This window comes from Martes martes (assembly GCF_963455335.1).
Source record: "Martes martes genome assembly, chromosome: 1".
Classification (NCBI taxonomy): domain Eukaryota; kingdom Metazoa; phylum Chordata; class Mammalia; order Carnivora; family Mustelidae; genus Martes; species Martes martes.
The window spans coordinates 28383413-28406828 of record NC_137888.1 but is presented as its reverse complement, the minus strand read 5'-3'; the positions used below and the strand labels follow the sequence as shown (position 1 = coordinate 28406828).

The following is a 23416-nucleotide window of genomic DNA, read 5'->3' as shown; positions in this document are numbered from 1 at the left end:
GTCCTGAAACGTAATTACCCATCCTTGTGAAATTATCACATTGTCTTAACTTTATCTCCTTATTCAGAATTTCTAAAATTACTCCCTCTTGGGATGCCTGGCTGGCTCAGTCTTGCATGCCACTCTTGATCTCAGGATCAGGAGTTCAAACCCCATGTGGGGGTAGGGGGAGACTACTTAAAAAAGTTAAACATAAAAAGAAAAATAAATTACTCCTTGTTGCTTCAGGTTCTAAGTTAACCGAAAATATTTTCAGACCAACGACAACTCAGGGATCAGCAGATCTTCCTCAAAGTATTGTATACATCAGTACTTCTTTGTACAAGGCTCACGGTTTGTCAAGAGTTATTAAAACTCAAACGTCATCCTTAATATTCATATTCCCTTTTATGTGTCATGTTTCTCGTTTAGCCCTTTGCTGATTCTAGTTACTACTTAGTTTTTCATTTATTATGTTGCTTTCTAATTAATTTGAAGAGTAAAATTTAGATTTCATATACTGTTATGGTTTGCTAATATTAAGGGAAGTATTTCATTTGTATCTAATTGTAAAGTCATCGCAATGAAATTCGCTACATAAAGTTCTACTGCCACCTGTAGTCCTTAACAGTTTTCTGTCCGGGACAGCTGTAATACGCTATTTACAAACATCAGGGAGACGCGCACTTTGTGCTTCGATCCTAAAGAAACATTTTCCTAACAGAGCAGTCCTGCAAATCGAGGCGTGGAGAACTACGGAGTCAAGGGTAAACTGCCCCAGAGGCAGAGATCTTCGTACTCCACAGAAGGTCCCGCCTCTGCACATTCCTCCCCTTCCCCGCATCCCCTCTCTGCCCGACCCCTCACCCCCAACCCTCCCCCTGCTCCCCCCCCCCCCCGGCCCCGGCCCCCCGCGGATCCGCCCGCCTCCAGCCTCGCCCAGGGCGCGCTCGCCGGAAGGGCCGGCTCGGGGCGGGGCGACTGCCAACTAGGTTTGGCTGAGGGCGCGCGTCCTCCCCACTTCGGGGCGCCGCGGCGACGGACCCCCGCCTCGGTACCTCCCTCCGCCTCCCGGCGCCGGGCGCCCGCGCACCATGTTTTCCAGCCGGCGAAGGTGGGGCGCCGGCAGCGGCTACGAGCGTGTCCCCGCGGGGCCGGAGGCGCAGGTAATGCTCATTGGTCCTGGAGGGAGAGGCGGGCGCGCTTCGCCGCTGCGGGTGGGGAGAGGGAGGCCGCCCGTTCGGACGCGGGCCGGGGCGCGGATGGTTTCGAGCCGCGTTTTCGCAGCAGTCGTCACCCTCAGAGACCGACGGACGCGCGCGGGCGCGCAGTCGTGAGAGCTGACGCCGGCCCCCAGGACGATGTCAAATCGGAGCCGTCCAGATCTCCGTCAAGGTGGCGGCTGGAGGAGAAAGGGGCATCTTTGAAGGGGGGAATAACTGCCCCGTCACCAGAAACGAGCACGTGAGGAGGGCATGAATGGACCTGGCGTCCCCGAAGGCGGAGAGGTTGGGATGGCACTGCCCGAGCAGTGGCAGAACCCCCCGGAACCGCAGGGAGATGCGGCATCAGTAACACCGATAACCGACAGGTGTTAGCTGAGGGGTGTTGGGAGACTAGACGGGGCAGTCCAGAAACTGCGGGCACTTAACTGTGCCTTGCTCTGCCCTCGTGATGACACGTGCTTCTTTCGCAGTGGAAGTCACGTGCTAGGACAGTCGTACCGGGCGACGAACCCTGCAGCGGTGTGGTGGAGCACTTTCCCTAACAAAAATTGCACTTGCTTTGCTTTTCACCAGGAGATAAAGCCTTAGAAATAGCCCCTCCCGTAAGTAGCTCTGTAATTCTAAAAAGGAAAAAAAAAATCAGGTTCAGGGGAGCTTGCTTTAATCCTGGTTCTTGGTAGTGACTCCAAGTCTCAAATAAATACGACGGCATTCTTCTAAGTACGTATAAAATGAAACTATAAATGTCTTTAAAAGTAAAGCAAATTATACGTAAAGTCTATAAAATATAGATACTGAATAAATCCTTTGAAAATGTGAAAGAGCTCCACCAGGACAGTATTCCTTTTTTTTTTTTTTTTTGGCAGGCTTAAGCAAAGAAATGGGTTTAACATCATTGGTACAAATACAGAGGTGGCCAAAGGCAGTGAATCACAAACTTGTAGGGCGGAGAATTATAAAACTCAAACATATCTCTCACCCCAAATTGCAGTCAGTTCTTCCTGTAGGATTTCAACATCATTTATGTCCTTGACTATTAATTCAACCTGGCTAGCTTTGTGGACCAGGAATCCATTTAGACAGGATTGAAAATACTAGTTTTATTTTATTTTTTAAAGATTTTATTTATTTATTTATTTGACAGACAGAGATCACAAGTAGGCAGAGAGGCAGGCAGAGAGAGAGAGAGAGGGAGAAGCAGGCTCCCTGCTGAGCAGAGAGCCGGATGCGGGGCTCGATGCCAAGACCCTGAGATCATGACCTGAGCCGAAGGCAGAGGCTTTAACCCACTGAGCCACCCAGGCGCCCTGAAAATACTAGTTTTAATTGCTTTTTCTTTTTGGTATCTCTGTGATGCCAAATTAAAAAAAAAAAAAAAGTTGATGGCTTCAAAGCCTATGGAAAACCTTATATGATTACCTTTCATTGCTGAGACCTTATGTTTTGACATAATAGATCTCAGACAGAAATCCCACCTACTTATAAGCTAAGAACATGACTTTCTGATAGTTTCTAGCCCTGGCACAGTGACCTATCATTAGAATACTAATAAATACTTGTGATTGGTGGGCGGCCATTCATTCACTCCCCTGCAAAATATGTTTATTATGAGCTAGGCTCTGGGCTAAAAGTGAAAATATAAAGATAAATCAAATATAGTTTTCTGTCTTCCAGAAGAACTAAAGTCTAGCAGGAGAGAAGCGCCTGTCAGCAAAAGGTTCCATAGTCAGGAAGGAGTGAGGGTAAATTCAGTAAAGACAGCTCTGAAGAGCGCCTTTAAATCCTCCCTGAGAAATATGTTGAGATTGCTATGGTAACCCAGAACAAGAATATAAGCCTTGAAGGCTGGGATGGGAGGAAAGGAATTACCAAAGGCAATAAATCTTCCCCCCCCCTTCCAAAGGCAATGGATCTTAAATAGGATTAAAGTACAAGTGAGAATTAGCCAGAAGTGAAGTAGAAGGATGTGGACAGGAGGAACAGTATCTCTAAGTAGCAGAGGCCTGTAACAGATTTGAGAGTGTGGAATTATGACTGGAAGATGGAATGGGCTAACTGCATTAGATCCTGTCTCTTAAACTTCCTTAAGTTTCTTAAACTCTGGGCCTTCGTTTCCTCTCCTGTAAAATGGGGTTGACAAAAATAGTTTCACCACGAAGACATGTTATATATACATTTTAAAAGATTTTATTTATTTGAGAGAGAGAGAGAGAGGGAGCAGGCATGAGCAGGAGGGAGAGGCAAAGGGAGAAGCAGCCTCCCCACTGAGCTGGGAGCCTGATGAGGCTTGATCCCAGGACCCGAGCCAAAGGCAGTGCTTCACCGACTCAGCCACCCGGTCACCCCACAAAGACATGTTGTATTTAATGAGGTAATATACTTTGTACAGAATCTGGCACATAATAAGTGATTAAGAAACATACATTTTTGATTTCTGGATGTTTTCCCTTCTCCATGAGGCTGTCCTTTACTTCCCCTAACTTCCTCCACCAATCCCAGAACACTGTTCCAGTGCCCACAAAGGAAGTTCCTGAAGTTAGGGGTTATGAGCTATTGTTAAATGCAGTAGTCACACAAATCATTTCGTTATGGGACCACATCTCAAGGTTGAACCCAAGGAACACTGAAAGCAAAACACTTCACTAATCCTGGACCCTGGCTATGCTGTGGTCTCATGACCAAAAATTCCTGCTCCTCCTCTGTCAAAACCCAGAAATAATAGGACCTCCATTCAAATGAAAATCGTCCTTAAGTCAGCAATGTGAAGGTGCATTTATGGGATTCCTGCTATACACTTAGTGGTAAATAAGTACAACAGAAAAGAAAAGGGCTTAGAAAACAAAGGCCTGTAGCGGGCTCAGGGTAACAAGGGAAATGGGAAACATTTGAGGTCAGGTAGATCTGCAGACCAGAAGTGCTGTCACAGTGAGAATAGTGAGTTAGAAGGATTGAGAAATGTTTAATGGAGAAGATGGGAGTACATTAGAACACTGAAAGATACTCTTAGAACTGTCCTGTTTGCTTTTCTACATAGAAGTTACTCTGTAGCAATATATCAATAATGAACTCAGTGAGACCCATGCTAAGAATTCAGTATTTATTGAAAAGTCATTTGTATATTCTTGGTGCTTGATAAGGCGTATTCCCTTCACCAGATATTTTACCTGTCCACTGTAATTTTTTTCTGGGATGTAAATTTGAAATTTATTGTGATAAGTTCAGTGTAAGATTCCTGGCCCACATCTAAGGAGGCTATTTATCAAAGGGCCTCCTATGAGATGCTTTCACACGGGAAAAGGGGCCTAAAGGGAATGTTAAGTCAAGTATTGAGGTTTGGGTCCATTAAGATAACCCTCTCTCGTAGCTTTGCTAGATGTGGTGCTGAAAACAACCACTTTTTTAACTTAGCTCCTGAGTCTGTGGATCAGTTGGGTCATGACCTGGTTTGGGTCAGCTTGGCTGATCTCTGCTGAACTCTTTTAGGCACCATAGTCCGCTGGAAAGCTGGCTGGTGACAGGATCGTCTAGGACTAATTTACTCATGTTGTCTGGCTCTTTCCAAGCCAGGATGACAGACTGTCAGGTGAGCACCTCAGGTCTCTTCTGAGGGGTCTCTCATCTTCTAGCAGGCCAGCTTGGGGTCAGACACATGGTGACACTCAGGGTTCTGAGCACAGAACCCTGAGGCTTAGAATTGGAGCTCTCTTGATGTCACTCTCGTGGCATTTTCATGATCAAAAATTGTTCAGGGGGTAGAGAATAGAGTTTATACCTCTTGATGGTAAAAGCTGCTAGGATTTGTAGCCATTTGCAGTCTGCCACAGAAATACACATGTTTTGGGGGTGAATCAGATCTTCGCATTGGTGGTAAGTTATCAGATTGGCAACTCCCTGTGAAATAAAATGTGACTTGCGGGTTAATTCAAGAACTTTCAAAACATTTCCCACAATATGTGCACTTATTTTCCAAATAATGTGTTTGGTAATAGTAGTGATGATGACATTATAGTTCACATGTGTGAGCGGTTCTTTGGGGCCCCGGAGTGATGATGATTTTACATCTGTCATTGCATTTACTCTTTGCAACAATAATACAAGGACAGATAGCAATTGAGTAAATGATTTATAGTATATCATTTGCCGTAACTCAGGGAACAGATATGGAGTGAATAATGTTTTCTCCTCCCTACTCAGGACATTTTGCTGTATAGGATGGAATTTTGTTGTACACATTCCTTCTAGGACAAGAATTTTTCAAAACATAGTTAATACTTTATGTATGAAATCAGAACTGAATTAGAGAGGGTCAGTGCTAAAATAATGATTTCTAATAATGAACTTTACTGTAGTGATCAGTCTTACTTTTTAAAATATAGGCATTGGTTCTGACTCTAAAAATATAAAATGATTACTTTTTTTTTTTTTTAAGATTTATTTATTTATTTATTTGACAGACAGAGATCACAAGTAGGCAGAGAGGCAGGCAGAGAGAGGGGAAGGGAAGCAGGCTCCCCGCCGAGCAGAGAGCCCAACGCGGGGCTCGATCCCAGGACCCTGGGATCATGACCTGAGCCGAAGGCAGAGGCTTTAACCCACTGAGCCACCCAGGTGCCCCAAAATGATTACTTTTGAGGCCTTCTTTTTAAGCCCTTCTTTTTGTTGAACTCACCAGGTGAACAGAAAGAATTTTATGGTAATGTTACAAACTCCCCAAATAATATGTAATTGTGATACATAAACATTTGTATATTTATACCTTTATACTAAAATATGTAATTAAGCACACAGAAGTGAACCAAATGCCTATTGTACTCTCTTATTTTTATATTTTTAGAAAATGAGACAAAACTATCTTTAATTTAGTGATTAAAATGTTTTAAATTTAGCTTATATGTAGATGCTAAATTATGTATGTATACATATGCATAAACATACATATATACCAGTCATAGAAATTCAAGGAGATATATATATAGAAAGAGAGAGAGAATGAGAAGTAAGAATTTCAGAAATGATTTTTTTTCCTACATGGCTTCTTGTTATGTAAACAGAGTCATAATGATAGTGTTGGGAGAAACTTAAAATGCCTCTAGTCCAACCACCATTCTAGTAATTTTATTCCTTAAGGATTATAATATCAACATACCTGCAACTGTTGGTAGTTGAAATTATTTCATGTTTACTTTTCTACCTGTTGACAAAGATATTTCAAATTTAAAATAAAGGCATATTTTTCATGCACTACTTGTTATATTTTTCTTTTTAGAAATGCAACCCAGAGAAAAGTGCTTCATTCTTCAGCAGGATGACATATTCCTGGTTTAGCAGGTAGGAATTTTGCTAATTTGTTTGTAGCGTACCATCCTGAGGAAGATTCCAAGGAAAATGACACCTAAATGTTGTTTCTCTAATCTAAGTGTGAACATTTTTATAAAATGACTTTGTAAAGAATTTTTTTCTCATTTTATTACAGAGAAATAATAGATAATAACATACTAAGTAGTTCCACAGATAAGATTGCTAATACTCCTGCAATATGTCTGTCCCTGTATAATATCTATAACCCTGTTAGCACTATGGAAAGAGAGAAATCTAATTTTTTTTTAAGATTCTATTTATTTATTTGAGAGAGACAAAGAGAGAGCACATGAGCAAGCAGGGGGAGGGGCAGAAGGAGAGGGATAGGCAGAGAATCTCAAGCAGACTCCATGCTGAGTGGGGAGCTCCTGGGGAGGGTATGTCTCACGACCCTGAGATCATGACCTGAGCCAACACCAAGAGTCATGTGCCTAACTGACTGGGCCACCCAGGCGCCCCAGAAATTTGAATTTTTTTTTAACATCCAACATATATATATGTATAATTTCACTTAATTCTTCCCCAAGTCTTATGAGATAGGCATTTACATATGAGAAAATTGAAAATTGAAGCTTAGGAAGAGGAATTAACTTGTCCATTGATACCCAAGAAGAAGTACACCAACTTGGTGCTGGAAGTCAGTTTTTGAGTCCATGTTTCATGCTTTTCTTTTCACTTTGATAGTCTACTTTTTACTAGGAATGCTGCCATATATATATACATACATACATATGTATGTGTAGATATACACATATACATACACACACACACTGCTCTTAAAACACATAAAACAGGGGGGTCTGGGTGGCTCAGTGGGTTAAGCCTCTGCCTTCAGCTCAGGTCATGATCTCAGGGTCCTGGGATCAAGTCCCGCGTCGGGCTCTCTGCTCAGCGGAAAGCCTGCTTCCCCCTCTCTCTCTGCCTGCCTCTCTGCCTACTTGTGATCTCTGTCAAATAAATAAAATCTTAAAAAAAAAACACACACATAAAACATACACAGTCATTTTTATAAGACATATATTGTGGTTTACCTCACAGAACAATTCATCTACAATGTGTGATGAGGGCTTTAACACAGAATTAAATCATAGTAAAAGAGAAGTAAAAGAGAAGAATTGAGTTTTCTAATTTTATAAATTCAGAAGCTTTCTTTAGAGATATATTTCTTTCCCCCATAACAGAAAGGTAATGATATGTGAAACCAAATTTATTATCTTAACTTTATACCCCTTGCTTTACAGTTGGTAGAAACAAAATTGCCCAGTATGATCTACAAATATGTTCTCAAGAGTAGATGAATTCTTAAAAAAAAAAAAAAAAAGAAAAGATTGATTGTGGGCTGGATGCCGTGCATTATGCTAACCTTTAAAAATGCAGAGCTAGGTGCCCTAGTTTCTATATTCTAGGAATTCATAGTAGATTTAGAAAGATTAAAAAGTGTGTTGTCAGTTACCCAAAAAAGCAAAAGGCAATATAAATAGAGAAACACAGTTTTCAGGAATTCCATCTAACCACATTTGCACAGTTAAGGAATGTTTTACAAGAAATTAATGCTTGAACCCAACATGTAACAATGTGTGAGAGTAAGCCAAGAGGTATTCCAAGTTGAGCAAAGACTGTATGCAAACCAGAGAGACAAGCATGGACTGACCCTACTACACTACGGTGTGTCTGTGGGGCAAGAGATCAAGCAGAGTGTCATGTAATTCATGTTCTCTCCTCAGAAAATCCCCTTTGCAGGTGTGTGGGGATGATGTGTACCAGGTGAGAATGGAAACAGAGGGTGGTTAGAAGGTTCTTCAATATTGCTGTAAATTTAGGCTTATGGTCAGAGGAACGACCAGATTCAAAAGACCAGATTCAAAAGCGCATGAACAGTTGGAGCTGATTAGATGAGGATATTGAAGAACTGGGAAAAACCTTGATCAGTTTCTGGCTCAGATAACTGCCTGATTCAGGTGTGGTGGAAGAACAGTATGTTCAGTTTGGAGAAGCTTCAGCTGGAGATGTCTGACTCATCCTCGTGAAAATATCTAATAGGTGTTTGGGTATATAGGCTTTTGATCTAGGATATGGGTTTGGGAATCATTGACTGTATGTCAGTAGTTGAAGCTGTGAGTGTGAATGAGGTCATCCAGAAAGAGAGGGACTACTGAATGGGATGAGCAAAAAGAACATTGAGAGTCCTCAGTATGCAAATGGTGGAAGGAGGGGTAAGTACCGAGGAAGCTAAGGAAAGGCATTCAGAGTGTAAGAGACAGACCAAGGAAAGAGTGTATTTGAAAGCTAAGGAAACTGTCGAAACAGGAGGAAAATAAGGTGGTCAGTAGCACCCAATACTGAAAAGAGGTAGATTTTAAAAAGAACTGAGTATTCTTCATTGAATTTGGCAGTGTAAATAAAGTTCGTTGGTGATTTTTATGAAAGCAGTTTAAGTAGAAAACTGATATACTTGGTGAGCAAATAATTGTGCAGAAGCAAATAATTGGGTTGAAATATAAGAATTCCAAGTTAAAGCAAAACTAGGAGTCACTTAAAGAGGATGGCAAGAGTTTTATATCAATACGCTACATTAAGTTACACACTAGAAAAAAGCATGGTTACGTGGGAATTATGTAAATGTGAGCTATTTAAATTTAATGATTTTGATTTTTCAAATTTGTGCATGTATAAATACATTTTCCAAACCTGCATTATATTTCATTCATGTTGAGAGGAAGAGTGATGTCTGTTCTGGCTTTAAAAATTTTAGACTATAATTTTTAAGTCACAGGATATCATGGAATTTAAATAATGCAAATAAAATTAATTTTAAGGGAATGTACTTTTAAAACTTTATCAAACTGTAAAGACTATATGAATTTATCTTAATTACTACAAACACCATTTTAGGAGGGATAAAATATGAGCTGAAATTAAATTAATAAGCAAGATAAGGCTTAGCAGATTTTAAGATATAACACCTCAGTGTCTTGAAGTCCATATCTTAGATCAATCAAATAAACCAGTAAGCTGTAATTGTTGAATATCACATTTTTTTTTCTGTTTAGATTTAACATCTCAGAACTAGATAGGAAATATTTTTATAGCATGCTGCTATCTGGAACTGTCATTGGCAGGAATCTAATTTGATTTCTTATCTGGTAATTAAACAATTGCAGCTAAAATATAGCTATTGTTTAAGAGAATGCCTCTTTGAAGACAGTGGTTAATTGTGTTCTCAGATCTGTTCTTTGAGTTATAGAATAAAGTCAGAAATTATTTCCTAGGCCAAATTCAAGCTCTTGTAATTATATGAATAATTCAATTAAAATGTGCTCAGATGATACAAATAATTAGGGAATTATATGCTTATGAGCCTTAATTCCTAAGGCAGGAGCTGTCTAGATAGTTTTGATGATCAAATAATTATGAAGCCTTTATTAGCAAATATAATCTGTCATCAGTGTATAATAATCATTGTCATAGAATAATCCCCTTGACATACATGGAAAAATCTAGTTAAAGTTTTTATAGGTCACAGTTGAATCACTATTTTAACCAGGGATACACTATTCAGTTTGTCCTCCCTTTCCTCACATATTAATAAAACTTATATATTACCTGACTTTGTCCTGTCTTACAAGTTTTGGACAGACTGACCTTTGCCTTTTCCCATAACACAGTCACTGCTTTAAAAAAACAACAACTGATTAATGATAATGAAATTGATAATACAACTACATATATATCTTTATTTTCCAAGTTTTCCAGTATTACCCATCTACAAAATTTACATTTCATCTCATCTTCCTAGCAAACTGGTACTGGTTTACTGCTCTTAACATCAGTTGGATGAGATGCTTACTCACACTCATTTATGTTGACTATGCTCGAAATTCTCTCTAAGATCACAGAATTGAAAGCACTGGTTTATTTCACATTTAAAAACCTGGCCAGTCCCTGGAGTTCCTGGTGTTTAACGGCCTGTAATAATGGGAAATTAATACGGCTCCGCCTGCTTTAGAGAGCTGCGAGGATCAAATTAATTTAACTGAATGACCTTTGAAAAGAAGTATCAGTCTAAAAAATACAAGATACATGCTTATGAGACAGGTCCGCAGTTTATGAATAGTTTATGCACGCTACAATCCCCTTATTGGGAGGGTCAGCTGTTGGTCCTTGTTTCTTCCCAAAAAGCTGTCTCATCATTTGCTTTAAAGACACACTCCTTCCTCTTTTCCTGGATGCTTCTGTGTGATAGAAAGACGAGCCAGGGTGATAAGATTATTTAAATGTACCAAAAGAGAGCCAAGAGAGGAGGAAGGAGCACACACCTGGGAAAAGGGAAGTCACGGTAGTTAAACAACTGAACCACGTGCATCACAATCAATTCAGTCCAAGTGTCACTTTTCGATGCTGCATTATTTGGAGACTCAGCATGAAAGCCAGGGGTCACTTAGCCCCCATGAACCAAAACCGCTGAGTTTTGCACTGTTCTAACTCAAAATGCTGAGGCAGTAAACATTATTAAAAATGCTTTTGTGAAAATCAATGCAATCTTATTTTGAAAATGAATATTTATTTTGTGGAATGGGATAGAAACACTTAATATGACATAAAAGTAGTTTATTGCTTAATATGTTTTTGAAAGTGCACTGTAGGAAAACATCCAGGGTATTTGAGCCAACAGAAACATGATTACTGAAGCTCCTTTCTTACTACATTTAAACCTTTTTGTTAAATATGAATTGTAATATGGTATTATGTAGTATAATAAAAGTGAAATTGAATCCAGTGCAGACTCTGGTTACTGTAGGTTCTAAATCCATCTCAGGGTCAATTGATAGAGATGGTTCAGTAATAATGACAGTGAAAGCCATCCCAATTTGGAGTAGTATAATACTTTGTTATGGTCTCTTGGACTAATAATGTACTTCATAATGGAAAGAACAGAAACTATTGAGTCAGAAGGCCTGGGTTTAAACATGGGTTTAATTTCTTCCTGAGCAAGTCGTGTCACCAGGCTCATAACTGAGCATATCTGAACTCTATCACTTAGGAACTTGTCTGGCTTTTGTATCCTTTGGGTAAATACCTAGTAGTGCAGTTTCTGGGTCCTAGGGTAGCTCTATTTTCAACTTTTTGAAGAACCTCCATACTGTTTTCCAGAGTGGCTGTACCAGTTGGCATTCCCACCAACAGTGTAAGAGGGTCCCCCTTTCTCTGCATCCTCTCTAAGTGAAATAAGTCAGTCAGGAAAAAGCAAATACAAGACCATATGATTTCACTCATGTGCAGAATTTAAGAAACAAAACAGATTAACATATGGGAAGGAAAAAAAATGAGAGAAAGAGAGAACCAAACCATAAGAAACTCTTGACAGAGAACAAACCAAGGGTTGATGGAGGGAGGTGAGTGTTGAGGAGGTCACTTGTTATGATGAGTACCGAGTGTTATGTGTAAGTGATGAATGCTAACTAAATGTAACTAAATGCTAAAATGTTAAATGCTAAAACTAACTAAGTAACTAAATGCTACTCCTGAAACCAATATTACACTATATGTTAACTAACTAGAATTTAAATAAAAATTTGAGAAGAGGGGCGCCTGGGTGGCTCAGTGGGTTAAAGCCACTGCCTTCAGCTCTAGTCACAATCCCAGAGTCCTGGGATCGAGCCCCACATCGGGCTCTCTGCTCAGCAGGGAACCTGCTTCCTCCTCTCTCTCTCTCTGCCCACCTCTCTGCCTACTTGTGATCTCTATCTGTCAAATAAATAAATAAAATCTTTAAAAAAAAATTTTGAGAAGAAAAAAAAAAAAAACAAAACAAGGAACATGTCAGGCAACAGAGTAGCCAAATAATAAACTGAAAAGAAAACTGAAACAAATAGGTATTTATTTTCTTGTTATTGGGCAGAACGCTAGGAACCAGCTGGTGAACTATGTTGTAAAGGGCCCAGAGTTTTTCTCTCTTTCCACCTCCCTTTCTTATTATTTGGCTTTTCACCAGGGTGGCAGAGATGATTTCTGTCAGAGCATTATGCCTCCAGGGCAGGCAGGAAGGAGAAGGGAAAGGGAAAAGAAGGCAAACATTTTCTCCTCTTGAAGTTTTGTGCTTCTTTTTGAAAAAGAAAGTTCTCAGCAGACTTTTGTTTCGGTATCCTTAACCATAGCTGAGTTAAATTATTAATGCCAAGCCAAAGGTACTGAGATTACCAGGACTACATTAGACCAATCATAAGTTATGACTCTGTGGCTGAGATAAGGACTTACCCTGAGTTCAAAAGATTTTCAACTGAATATGTGTCAGATGATGATGGGACGGAAGGAAGGCTGTAAGGTAAGTCTAACTTACTGTCTGCCACAACAGTATTTGTGCTGTAACTAGACCATGCCTCATAGTTTACCTGGGACAGTCTTGATTTAGATCCATTGTTCTTGCATAATTATTCAGTGTCCCCTGGGGTAAGCTCACTGAATGGCGGGGAGTGGAGGTACTGAGGCTAGCAGTAACTTAACATGCTTCTTAAGGTACCTTAAGAGCACTGTCACACTGGCTCGTATTCTGTTGGCGAAAGATAATATGGCCAAGGCTGAAGTTTATGGGACATAGCCAGGTATTCCACATCTAGTTGGACAATTTGTAAAGTCAAGTGCAAAAGGGAATATAATGTCCCAGTGGAATAGGAGTTGCAAATACAGAGGTCGGGTCCATTTCTCCTCTGATACAAGACAGAGGAGCTGGGATTTTGAAGTGAACACCTTACTGTGAAAGTTAGTTATTTAAATTTCAGTAAGGGAGGTAAAGTAGTAGGTGCCTCCAGTATGAGATGAGTAAATGAAGGTAGTGTTTCACTGAATAATTGGATGTCCAGGTAATTCTTCTGAAAGCTACAAATGATTATTGCACATTACTGAACTGCAGGATATGTTGTATGACTTCCCACAATACTATCTAGTCATTGCATCCTGATTTTAAAAAATAACTTATACATCAAAGAATAAGATAAATGCATGCAAAAATTATTTTTAACTTGATTATTAGTTTTGCTGAATTGTTTACCTTACTCTTTTCATTTTTAGAGTAATTGTTTTAGGCTATAAGAAACCTTTGGAAAGAGAGGACCTTTGTGAGCTACATGAAAGTGATTCTTCCTATATTGTGTGTCCCATCTTTGAAAAACAATGGAGGAAGGAAGTTTTAAGGACTCAAGAGAGGCAAGGAGTAAAGGTAATTAATTATTAAATCCTAAGTACCTAATTACTACCTAAAACTAGAAAGACCTTTTTCCAAACATGAGATATTATTATTAATAATTTAGAAAGTCCCTAAATATGTGAAGTGACAACCCATTTTCATAAGCAGAGTTGGTTATTGCAACTAATTTCTCTCAACAAATTATTCAGCAACCCCTCCCTTTAATATCAGGAACAGTGTGTTGATATGTTATCTTTGGCTCTTCACCAGTATCTTTTGCTCAACTGTTGTGGCAAAGATGGTTTCTGTATCTCCCTGTGGCTTCAAATCTGTTGGTCCAGGTATGGTGACCAAGATCAAAGTTAATGGGGCAGGGATGGATAGGTACTCCATATCTGCCTAGTGTCATACGTACACACATACATGTCCTTTTCAGAATTTTCAAAAATAAAATATAATGTGAAGATAACACTATATTTATATTAATTACATTAATAAAACAGTTTCAACATTGACAAAAGTAAAAAGTATGACTGTTTTTCTTGCCTGTTTATACCACGTGGTGTAAATAATATCAGTGATCTGAAGACATACCATGCCAATGATATAGATCATATTTTCACGTTTAACTGAATTTATCCCATTCTTCTTACCTTATTATCCTTAGAGCATATTACTAGTTTTATGGTTAGTTTGTATATATATTTCATTTTTTACTTCTATTAGCTCTGTCCAATTTTCTCATTGCTTCTCACTCTCTTTCATTATGTAGGCATCCTTTCCTAAAGAAACACATGCCAGGAAACCATCTCTGGTCTATGCATTGTGGAACACCTTTAAGTTTGTCCTGATTCAAGTTGCTTTATTCAAAGTGTTTGCTGATATTTTGTCCTTCACTAGCCCGCTCATAATGAAGTAAGTTGTAGTCTTGAGTTTTTTTTGTTTGTTTGTTTGTGTATTTCTTTTTTTTTTTTTTTATCTCCCCACAGGTAAATTATAAGCAAGTGTTCCACTCTAAAAGTTGTATTAAAAAAGAGTAGGGAAGGCCCTTATTACAAATTTTATTTAGGATGTGGACATTCTGTTAGCTTTGCTATAATGCAAATGTGAATGATGGTAATACAGTCAATGTTTACTGAAATCAACCATATACTAAGTATTGTTCTAAAAGCTTTGTATTAATTAATTAATTAATTAACCTATTCAGTCTTTACAACAATCCTATGAGACAGGAAATATTGTTACACTCATTATCATGATGCAGAAACAAAGGTTTAAGTAATTTGCTTAAGTTCACATAGATAGAAAATGCAGGAATTATTATTAAAACCTGGGAAGCCTGTCTTGAATATATATTTAGAAAATGAAATGTACATACCCTCACTATTTTTCTTAGCTTTGACCTTTCGGGAGTTGAACTTTATCAGCCAGGGTAATAATATATAAATAAATATAAATGTGTATGGGTTTATATACACATACATATACCTAGAGAGAGACACACTGTTAGAAGAATTTCCTTGATATTTCTTTAGTATCTATATGCAAGGATTTACAGCCAGACAATGAGATTGGGACCTTGACTCTGTGGGACCTTCGTCAAGAAGACATTGCCCTATCTTTTATACGACAGAAACATAACGTTTTTAAAATTAATCTGTGATAATTTTTTGTGGTATATCCTCTTTAGTCATTAGATATAATGCCATTAAAATAATATTTCAAGAAATGGAAGAGTGTTCAGAATATCCTAACAAGCCAAAATAGAAAGCTATAAGTCAGCATGTAAAATATTATAAGCGTATATACATATTTATATATTCAGAGAAAAAAAATACTGGAAGGACATACACCAAAAAATTTATGGTAGGTGTATCTGGGTGATTGTTTATGGATAACTTTTAGTTTCTTCTTGTCCTCACCCCCTTTGAGTTATATAATATTTTAATATTGAATACATTCCCAAGTTGTGGGAGAACTATATAATTAGGTACTTACACTGTAAGAAACCTGTGGAACTATTTTAAGAACTGTTTAATTCATGAAGACAGAATTAATCCTTAGTTCTTTAAAATCTAGGTGATATCCAGATGATATCTAGATGATAAATATTGGATAAATATTGGATAAAATAAATTGGATAAATATTTATTGAGCACCTACTACATACCCCTCTTCTTGATAGACCCTTGGGTGGACAAAAATCAAAGAGTCCCTGCTCTGATGACCTTCAGGGATGAGATAAATAGTAAACAGATGAATAAATATAAATGATATTAAGAAATAATCAGTGCTAAGGAAAAAAAGTACAACAAGGGAGGGGGTAGGAAATGCCACTCTGGGGAGATGGAAGTGCTGTTTAATTTAAGGAGGTTAGGGAAGACATTGTTGATAAAGTGACATTTGAGAAAAGTCCTAAAAGAAGTTAGGGAAGTAGCTGAGACCGTACCCATTGCAAACAGGAAGAACAGGAAGGGCAAAACCACTAGGCAGGTACACGCTTGGTGTGTTTGAAGACCCGCAGGAGGTGGGTGAAAGTAGCTGGGAGGAAATGTGATAGATTGAGGTTGGGAAGGTCTGGGCATGAGAAAGATTTTAAAGGGCCTTATGGAATATGATGGGGATATTGACTTTTATTCTGTTTTAGAAGGGAAAACTTTGGAGGATTCTGAATAGGATTTGATATGATTAGACTTAAACTTTTATAAGGATCACTCTGCTGCTGTGTGGAAAATAATGTAAAGAGGAGGAAAAGTAGAAGTGTCACCAGCTGGAAGACTGAGATAGTCCAGGTGAAGGTCAGTGGGGCCTCAACTAGGTTGTGGCAATGAAGGTGATAATAAGTGGTCAGATTCTGGCTCTTTTTTTTTTTTTTTGGTAATTTCGCCAAATTTTATTAGAATGAGATTTCAAATATCATAAGTGCTATCATGAGATGCCCAGCAAACCCTTTAATAAGCATTTAACCTTTATGTGTAGGAGTTAGTCATTAATTTCAAGGCTCCTCAAGAGTAAAAAAGAAATTAATGGAAATGTCAAGCGCCAAGTTTACAGAATCCATATATTTCTTTTATTTAAAAAATAACATATGGCATGCAATCTGGTGTTATGACCTACGTTTATTTATATTAGAAGGTAATTCATTTAGCCGTATTTATACTAGAATTGTTAGTGGAAAATCACACAGGCATCTGGCAGTGAAGAGAGATAGGGTACAGCTGCTCTGCTTTCCTACAATTCTTAGAGATAGAAATCAGATATATTTATCTTCTGCCATTGTTTCAGTATATTCTTCCTGAAAATTCGACTTGTCTAATTTCAATGTTATCAGAATGATCTTTTAAATGTTCTTTATAAAATGTGTTCTTTATAAAAAACTGATACAAAATTTGATGCAGAATGGGAATAAAATGTCTGTACAGTTTTTGAAGTACAATTCTCAAAAGCAGTAATATGCTAACTAAAAGAAAGAGCAAGTCACAGCTTGGTGTATATTTATTTGTGTTTGTATCCAACTCTAGAAAATACAGATTCTGGCTCTTTTAAAGGTAGAGTCAACATAGTGCATTAATGGATTGACTGTAGGTTGAGAGAGGAGAGGAATCAAGGATGCCTTCAGAGTTTTTTTTGAAGTCACAAGGTATATGAGGCACCATTTACTGAGATGTAGAAGCTCCGGAAGGAGTAGAGTAGGAAGCGGCTGTCCTAGACTTGCTAAATCTGGAAACATATTAGCCATTTTGCAAGACAGAATGAACTGACAGACTGCTGTCCTTTGGAAGGCCTGACTGCTATCCTTTGGGCGCCTTCTAGGGGTGACTTTTGGCTGGCAACTAGAACCTGCATATCAGGAGAGGTCCTACTGCCAGAACTGTTTAGAGCAGCTCAATATGTCCAAACGACTCAACAATCAATATAGTTCATTCTGAATGCCTACTTTCCTTCTAGAGGTTTGGAACTTTGGCATATATTCAGCCTTGGATGCTGAATCTCTAATGAGCTTATCTGGTACATAATACTTCATCTATGCTACCACAACTAGTTGCTGGGATAATTAAGTGTGTTTTGTGTGACCCTACTGAGAGAGGACTTTGGGAAGCTTGTGTCTGTTTTCTCCGGGACCCATGTACCTTTTCTCTTTGCTTTTGATTTTTTTTTATATCCTTTAATGAAATAATCATAGTCATTAGTATGACTAGATGCTGACTGTTACAAGTCCTTCTAATGAGTCATTTAACTAGGGAGTGGCCTTGGGGATCCCTGATGGCCATCTAGCCAATCCAGAAAGATTGAGGAATTATCTACATAAGCTTGGAGTTAAGAAAAATATTGGCTGGAGTAACAAATTGGGGAGTTGTTCCAAATTATACTGGGTAGGTTGAACCACTTTTCTCGATGAGACCCCCCCTTAGCACGGATAAGGAGAAGTAAAGACATCTATAGACAAATGACCGGTTATTCCAATGTGTGGAGTTAGTGACGATGGGGAGATCCATCAAAGGACAGTGAGAAGGAGTGTTTAGTGCAAAGAGAGGAGAACCAAAGGAGCATGGTGTCAGGGAATCTAAGGCAAGAAGGTGTTTCTTTGTTGTCAGAAAATTGCTTCTTTCACCCCTTTCCTTTTTACCCCAAGGTCTGTTTGGCCCCCTTGTCTATGGAGATATAAGCCAAATGTCTCCTGGATTAAAACCCCTGCCAGGCAAGGTAACATACCTCTTCTTCCCCTGCCTCTGCCACTCACCTTTGTATATTACAGCTATTTTTAAAGAGTTGCCGTAGAGTTCTCTCATCTGTGGCCAGAAATCTGTCTCTCAGAAATGTATTGACCAGCATCTTCCTCTCCTGCCCTCTTCTGGTGATCTATTGCTGTAGTATTAAGATTGTCAAAATTTAGTGGCATAAAACAATGATCGTTTTATTATGTTCACCAGTGTCTGTGAGGCAAACATGATAACCACTAAGCTATAGACACAGGCATGATTTTATGGATCTGAACTTCAGAGAGGGATGGCTTTTCTTTGATCCACCATGACGGGGGCCTTAGCTGATTAGCTCGGCTGCCGATAGCTGTAGAAGCTCAAGTAGAGATATATGTTGGGGGCCTTGGTTTTGGCTGTCAGTGGGGTTGTCTTGGTTCTTTATTATGTGTGCTGGTGCTGGAATATCCAGGATGGCTTCTTAGCGTGCATACTGATGCCTGGGCTAAGATGGCTAGAAGTGGCCCTATCTCCAACTCTGTCTTTCTCTCCAAGCCTCTCCAAATGGTTAGCTTGAGCACAGAAGTCTCAGAGCAGTTGAAATCCTTACATAGCAGCTGGATTTTTTTCTGACTGAACATGCCAAGAGGCTCCGACTAGTCTTTTTATGACCTAGCCTTGGAAACCCCAGGATGTCACTTGTGCCACATTATTTTGGTCAAGCAGGCCCCTGGATCAGTCCAGGCGGAAGGAGAAGAGACTTAGAATAGTTAGGTTTGACTTCTGAGTGGGAGGAGTAGCAAGAGATTCCCAGCCATTTTTAGTCATGCTCTGATTCCTAGATTTCAGTGACTACTGCTCAAAAAACTCATTCTAGATCTCCCTGTGGTGACTGTTTTCTAAAATAGCATAGTTCATGGCAATTCAGTGTCTCTATTTTCTCCAAATATTTGCAGTCTACAGGATGCTAAATAATCACTAGGTCCTTGTCTAGGGGTAAAGAATGTTCTCCCTAATTTTGTGACACACTTTATAACACACTAGCTTGACCATACTTGCAAAACAGTTATGTCAGTATTGCATTGAAATGAGGTGGTTGATGTTATCTTTCTCCCTGCCTAGACTATGACCTCCTCCTGGTAAAGGATTCTGTGTTACTCAATTTCTGTGTTCTTACTGCCTAGCACAGAGCCTGGCACATAGAACTCAAATACTTTTCCTGAATTGAATACTGAATATATGGGCTTATCTAAAGTCACACACGTTTTCAAGAGATTCTCATTCTAGAGTAGCTAAATAGCTTTAATATTTTCACATTGAGGAATAAATGATCAGAAAGAATTTTATGGGTTTAACTATATGTTAACTAGGATTTAAATAAAAACTTGGAACAAAAAATAATTTTATGACTTTATATGATCATAATCTAAGCCTGGGGGAGCTAATTTTATAAGCTAATTTTGAGACATAGATTTTTTCTTTTGACAAGGGAAATTATTAGAGGCTACTGTCTTTAAGTATGAGGATACATTGTCATGTTATCATGACTCACATGTATAATAAACATATAAAAATAGGGGCATGTGGGTGACTCAGTGGGTTAAGCCTCTTCCTTTGGCTCAGGTCATGATCTCAGGTCCTGGGATCAAGCCCTGCATCAGGCTCTCTGCTCAGCAGGGAGCCTGCTTCCCCCTGCCACTCCCCACCCCCGCTGCCTTTCTGCCTACTTGCGATCTCTGTCTGTCAAATAAATAAATAAAAATAAAAATAAATTTTTAAAAAATATATAAAAATAATACCTTCATTAACTTACTATTAGAAGAAATGTTTCTTGTTGATGGTTATGCTTACTCTTTTTCCCCCTTTCTGTGAATTTTATTGTAATATTAGTCAAACCAGTGAGCATTCATATCTGATGAATTTGGTTTTATGGTATTCACTGTGTCTTGATCATAGATTATTTTTAATACTTCCTGATTTATATGTGTAGAACCACTATGGTACCTGTTGACAGTCATTTAGTTGTTTGATTTTATGAGAAAGGAAAAAAGTCTAATTGGTAAATGCACCCACAATAAGAATAGTGCACCTCTTTCAGGAAATTTAATTCGTAGACCAAAAAGACATTTAGTAAGTTACTCTTTTTTTTTTTTTTTTAAGATTTTTATTTATTTATTTGACAGACAGAGATTGCAAGTAGGCAAGGCGGGGGCTGGGGGAAGCAGGCTCCCTGCCGAGCAGAGAGCCCCACACGGGGCTCGATCCCAGGATCCTGGGATCATGACCTGAGCCCAAGGCAGAGGGTTTAACCCACTGAGCCACCCAGGCACCCCAGTAAGTTATTCTTGTAAAAATAATTTGGTGTTCCAGTGGATGGCATCTGATAGAAATCCACTCAGAAATACAGAACTTCCTGTTGGCTGTGGTCTAACTTAATACGCAATGCTCTAAATAATTTTCAGTGACTAGAGGTTTTAATAGTAACTTTAGAAACATTAGTATATATTTGATTGCAAAGTACAATTCCAATAAAGTTAATCTTTTGAAGTTCTTGGTTTATAAAGCAATTCAGGAAGCACAAATTGCTTTTAATTTTTTACCCATAAATTGACCAAACTGCAAATAAAATAGATTAAGGCTTAGACATTAATTTTTTATTTTTTAAAATATAAACTTTAAAAACATAAACTCACACAAAGAATGAGTTTTTAAGTCAATGTTCTTAAAAAAATTTAGGTGTACTCTACCTAATCATATGTCACTTCCTTCGGATTATAACCTTAAGTTAATTCAAAATGGCTATTTACAATAACAAGTACATTTCTGCATTTCCAGAACTCAGAGTAAAAAAAAAAATATATATATATATATACATACACATTTCTAAAACATTATTATACATTTTACTTATAAAATAACAGAAACCACCTAAGTCAACCAAGAATTGAGGCTGCAAAATAAATGACATATTAATCTGTAGTATCTGAGAGAATATATCCAAGTTGTTTGCACCATGACATAGAGTATATGTAGGCTTTTAAAATTTGTATTATTAGTCACACGGATACAGTTTTTAAAAGTTGAGAGCACCTATATAATGTTATTAACTATGATATGAGGCGTTTGGAGTTGTAACCAGTGTTTACAGTTGAAGGACAATAAGCAACCAAGAGAGCTATGCTTAGAACCATCCCCACTATCTGGCTCTACCCCAGCATTGACTGTGATCATCATGACCATGCTGTCACCAGACTTAAGAGGAAATGTGGGAAGATAGAGTAGAGAGAAACTGGATATGGACAAAAGTAATAAGAGGTGAGATAAAATTCAGGACTTTGGAAAAAACTGTGTGCCATGCTGAGAGATTCACTACTTAACATTCTAATTGTCATGTTTCCCTATATTTAACAAAATTCATGATAATGATAAAAAAAAAAAGAATCTTTAACGGTCTTTGTGTCTCAATTTGTACGATGAAGTTAGGCCAGAACAGTTCATTGGTGAGATTACCATAAGAAAACTAGAGATTAACCTCGTACTCAAAAGCCTCTGAAAGTAACTGTTGATTCCGTTTACTTTATTATATAATACTTGGATTAAAAATAAAGAGGGGAGAGAAGAGGCCAACTTGGCAAGAAGAGAAAAAGAGCAGGTAAACATGTGAGTGTGTGTAACATAAGCATTTAACTACCTCCGATGTTTAACCTTTCTTCCCCTCTCTCAATTTCTGTATGACATCCAGGCAAATGATCATTTTCTGTGAACATCGCCCAGGTTTTGGATGGAGTGGCTATGGTTACGCTTTGGCACTTTTTCTTGTAGTCTTTTTGCAAACCTTGGTCCTTCAGCAATACCAACGTTTTAACATGCTCACTTCAGCAAAAATTAAGACAGCCGTAATTGGACTCATCTACAAAAAGGTAAAAAATTAAGGAATTCTCCATTTCTAAATGGATTCTTTCCTTGCATACTTTAACATAGGAGAGTATTAAAAGCTTCCTAGGGGGCCTTTGCATGTACGTTTGTTTTGCTTTAAAAGAACTTTGAGTCATCCATGTTGGTTGTATTAATTTCTCTATAGTCCTTACTGCCCCTGCAACTTCTGGTGAGCCCTGTCCACTGTTGTGTCACCAGCTCCTCCTCCCAAAGTGAAGGTGCTGAATGTTTTCATGGTTGTCTGTGTTTATGTATCAGTAAAGTTTCTTCTTTTCATGATCGTTTTGATTCTGCATACTACTTCTTTGTTCTTCCTCTGCTGGCTCTACTTGCTTTCTCATGCAGCAAAGCCATCTTTCTCTATACGATCATTATCTGCTTCTCTTTCATTCTAGGCTCTGCCTCTGTACCCACTCACCTCCAGAAAAACCTGGCTGATCCTTACACCTGTGATCATGCTGAAGTTTAATTTGTTCTTTCTTGAAAATGCAATTTTAAGTACCACCTCTTTACCATTCAGAGCCTTTTACTAGGCTTCATAGTTATAAATAATTAAAGAGTTTCTTCCTTCCCATAGTTATCACCTGGATTAGTCAATCAAGTGTATTTTGCGTTCTTACTCTGTACTCTTCTGCAAATTGTGGGCTCCTTAAGATTTGGAATAAAAACCTATTTACCTGTTGTACTTTATTATCTGGGAGAGTGACTTTAATGTATTTTATAAAAGTTGGATGACTGAGTAAATGAATAACTGCCTTCAAGAAATTGGGGGGAATCATTAGCATACATATTAATATGTGGAACTAAATACAGGTTTTATAAGAGGTCAGATAAGCAGGAAATCTACAAAGATTGTGTGGAGTTAAAGAAGGTTTCACATAGAAAAGAAGCCTTCATATGGTCTTTGGGAAAGGTGTAGAATTTGTATTAGCAGACGGAAGTATTATAATTTGGGCTGAGCTGGGCATGAAGCTTATAGGCCATTTGGCCATATTGGGCCAAAATGGGGGTAAGGAATGGCCTTAGCCCAAATGCAGGTA

At 38.4% G+C, this 23416-nt stretch overlaps 1 protein-coding gene across 1 annotated transcript in view; it reads left to right on the top strand.

Moving 5' to 3' along the window:
- Positions 1 to 1073: 1073 nt before the first annotated feature.
- Positions 1074 to 23416, top strand: part of LOC308351509 (multidrug resistance-associated protein 1-like) — a gene marked incomplete at its 5' end in the record, with an annotated part of 92013 nt that continues 69670 nt past the window's right edge. Inside the window, 5 exons of the mRNA XM_080817228.1 lie at positions 1074 to 1145; positions 6472 to 6533; positions 13629 to 13776; positions 14516 to 14658; positions 22183 to 22360. Coding sequence (XP_080673354.1) covers positions 1074 to 1145; positions 6472 to 6533; positions 13629 to 13776; positions 14516 to 14658; positions 22183 to 22360 — 603 coding nt within the window. The remainder of the gene's footprint in view (positions 1146 to 6471; positions 6534 to 13628; positions 13777 to 14515; positions 14659 to 22182; positions 22361 to 23416) is intronic.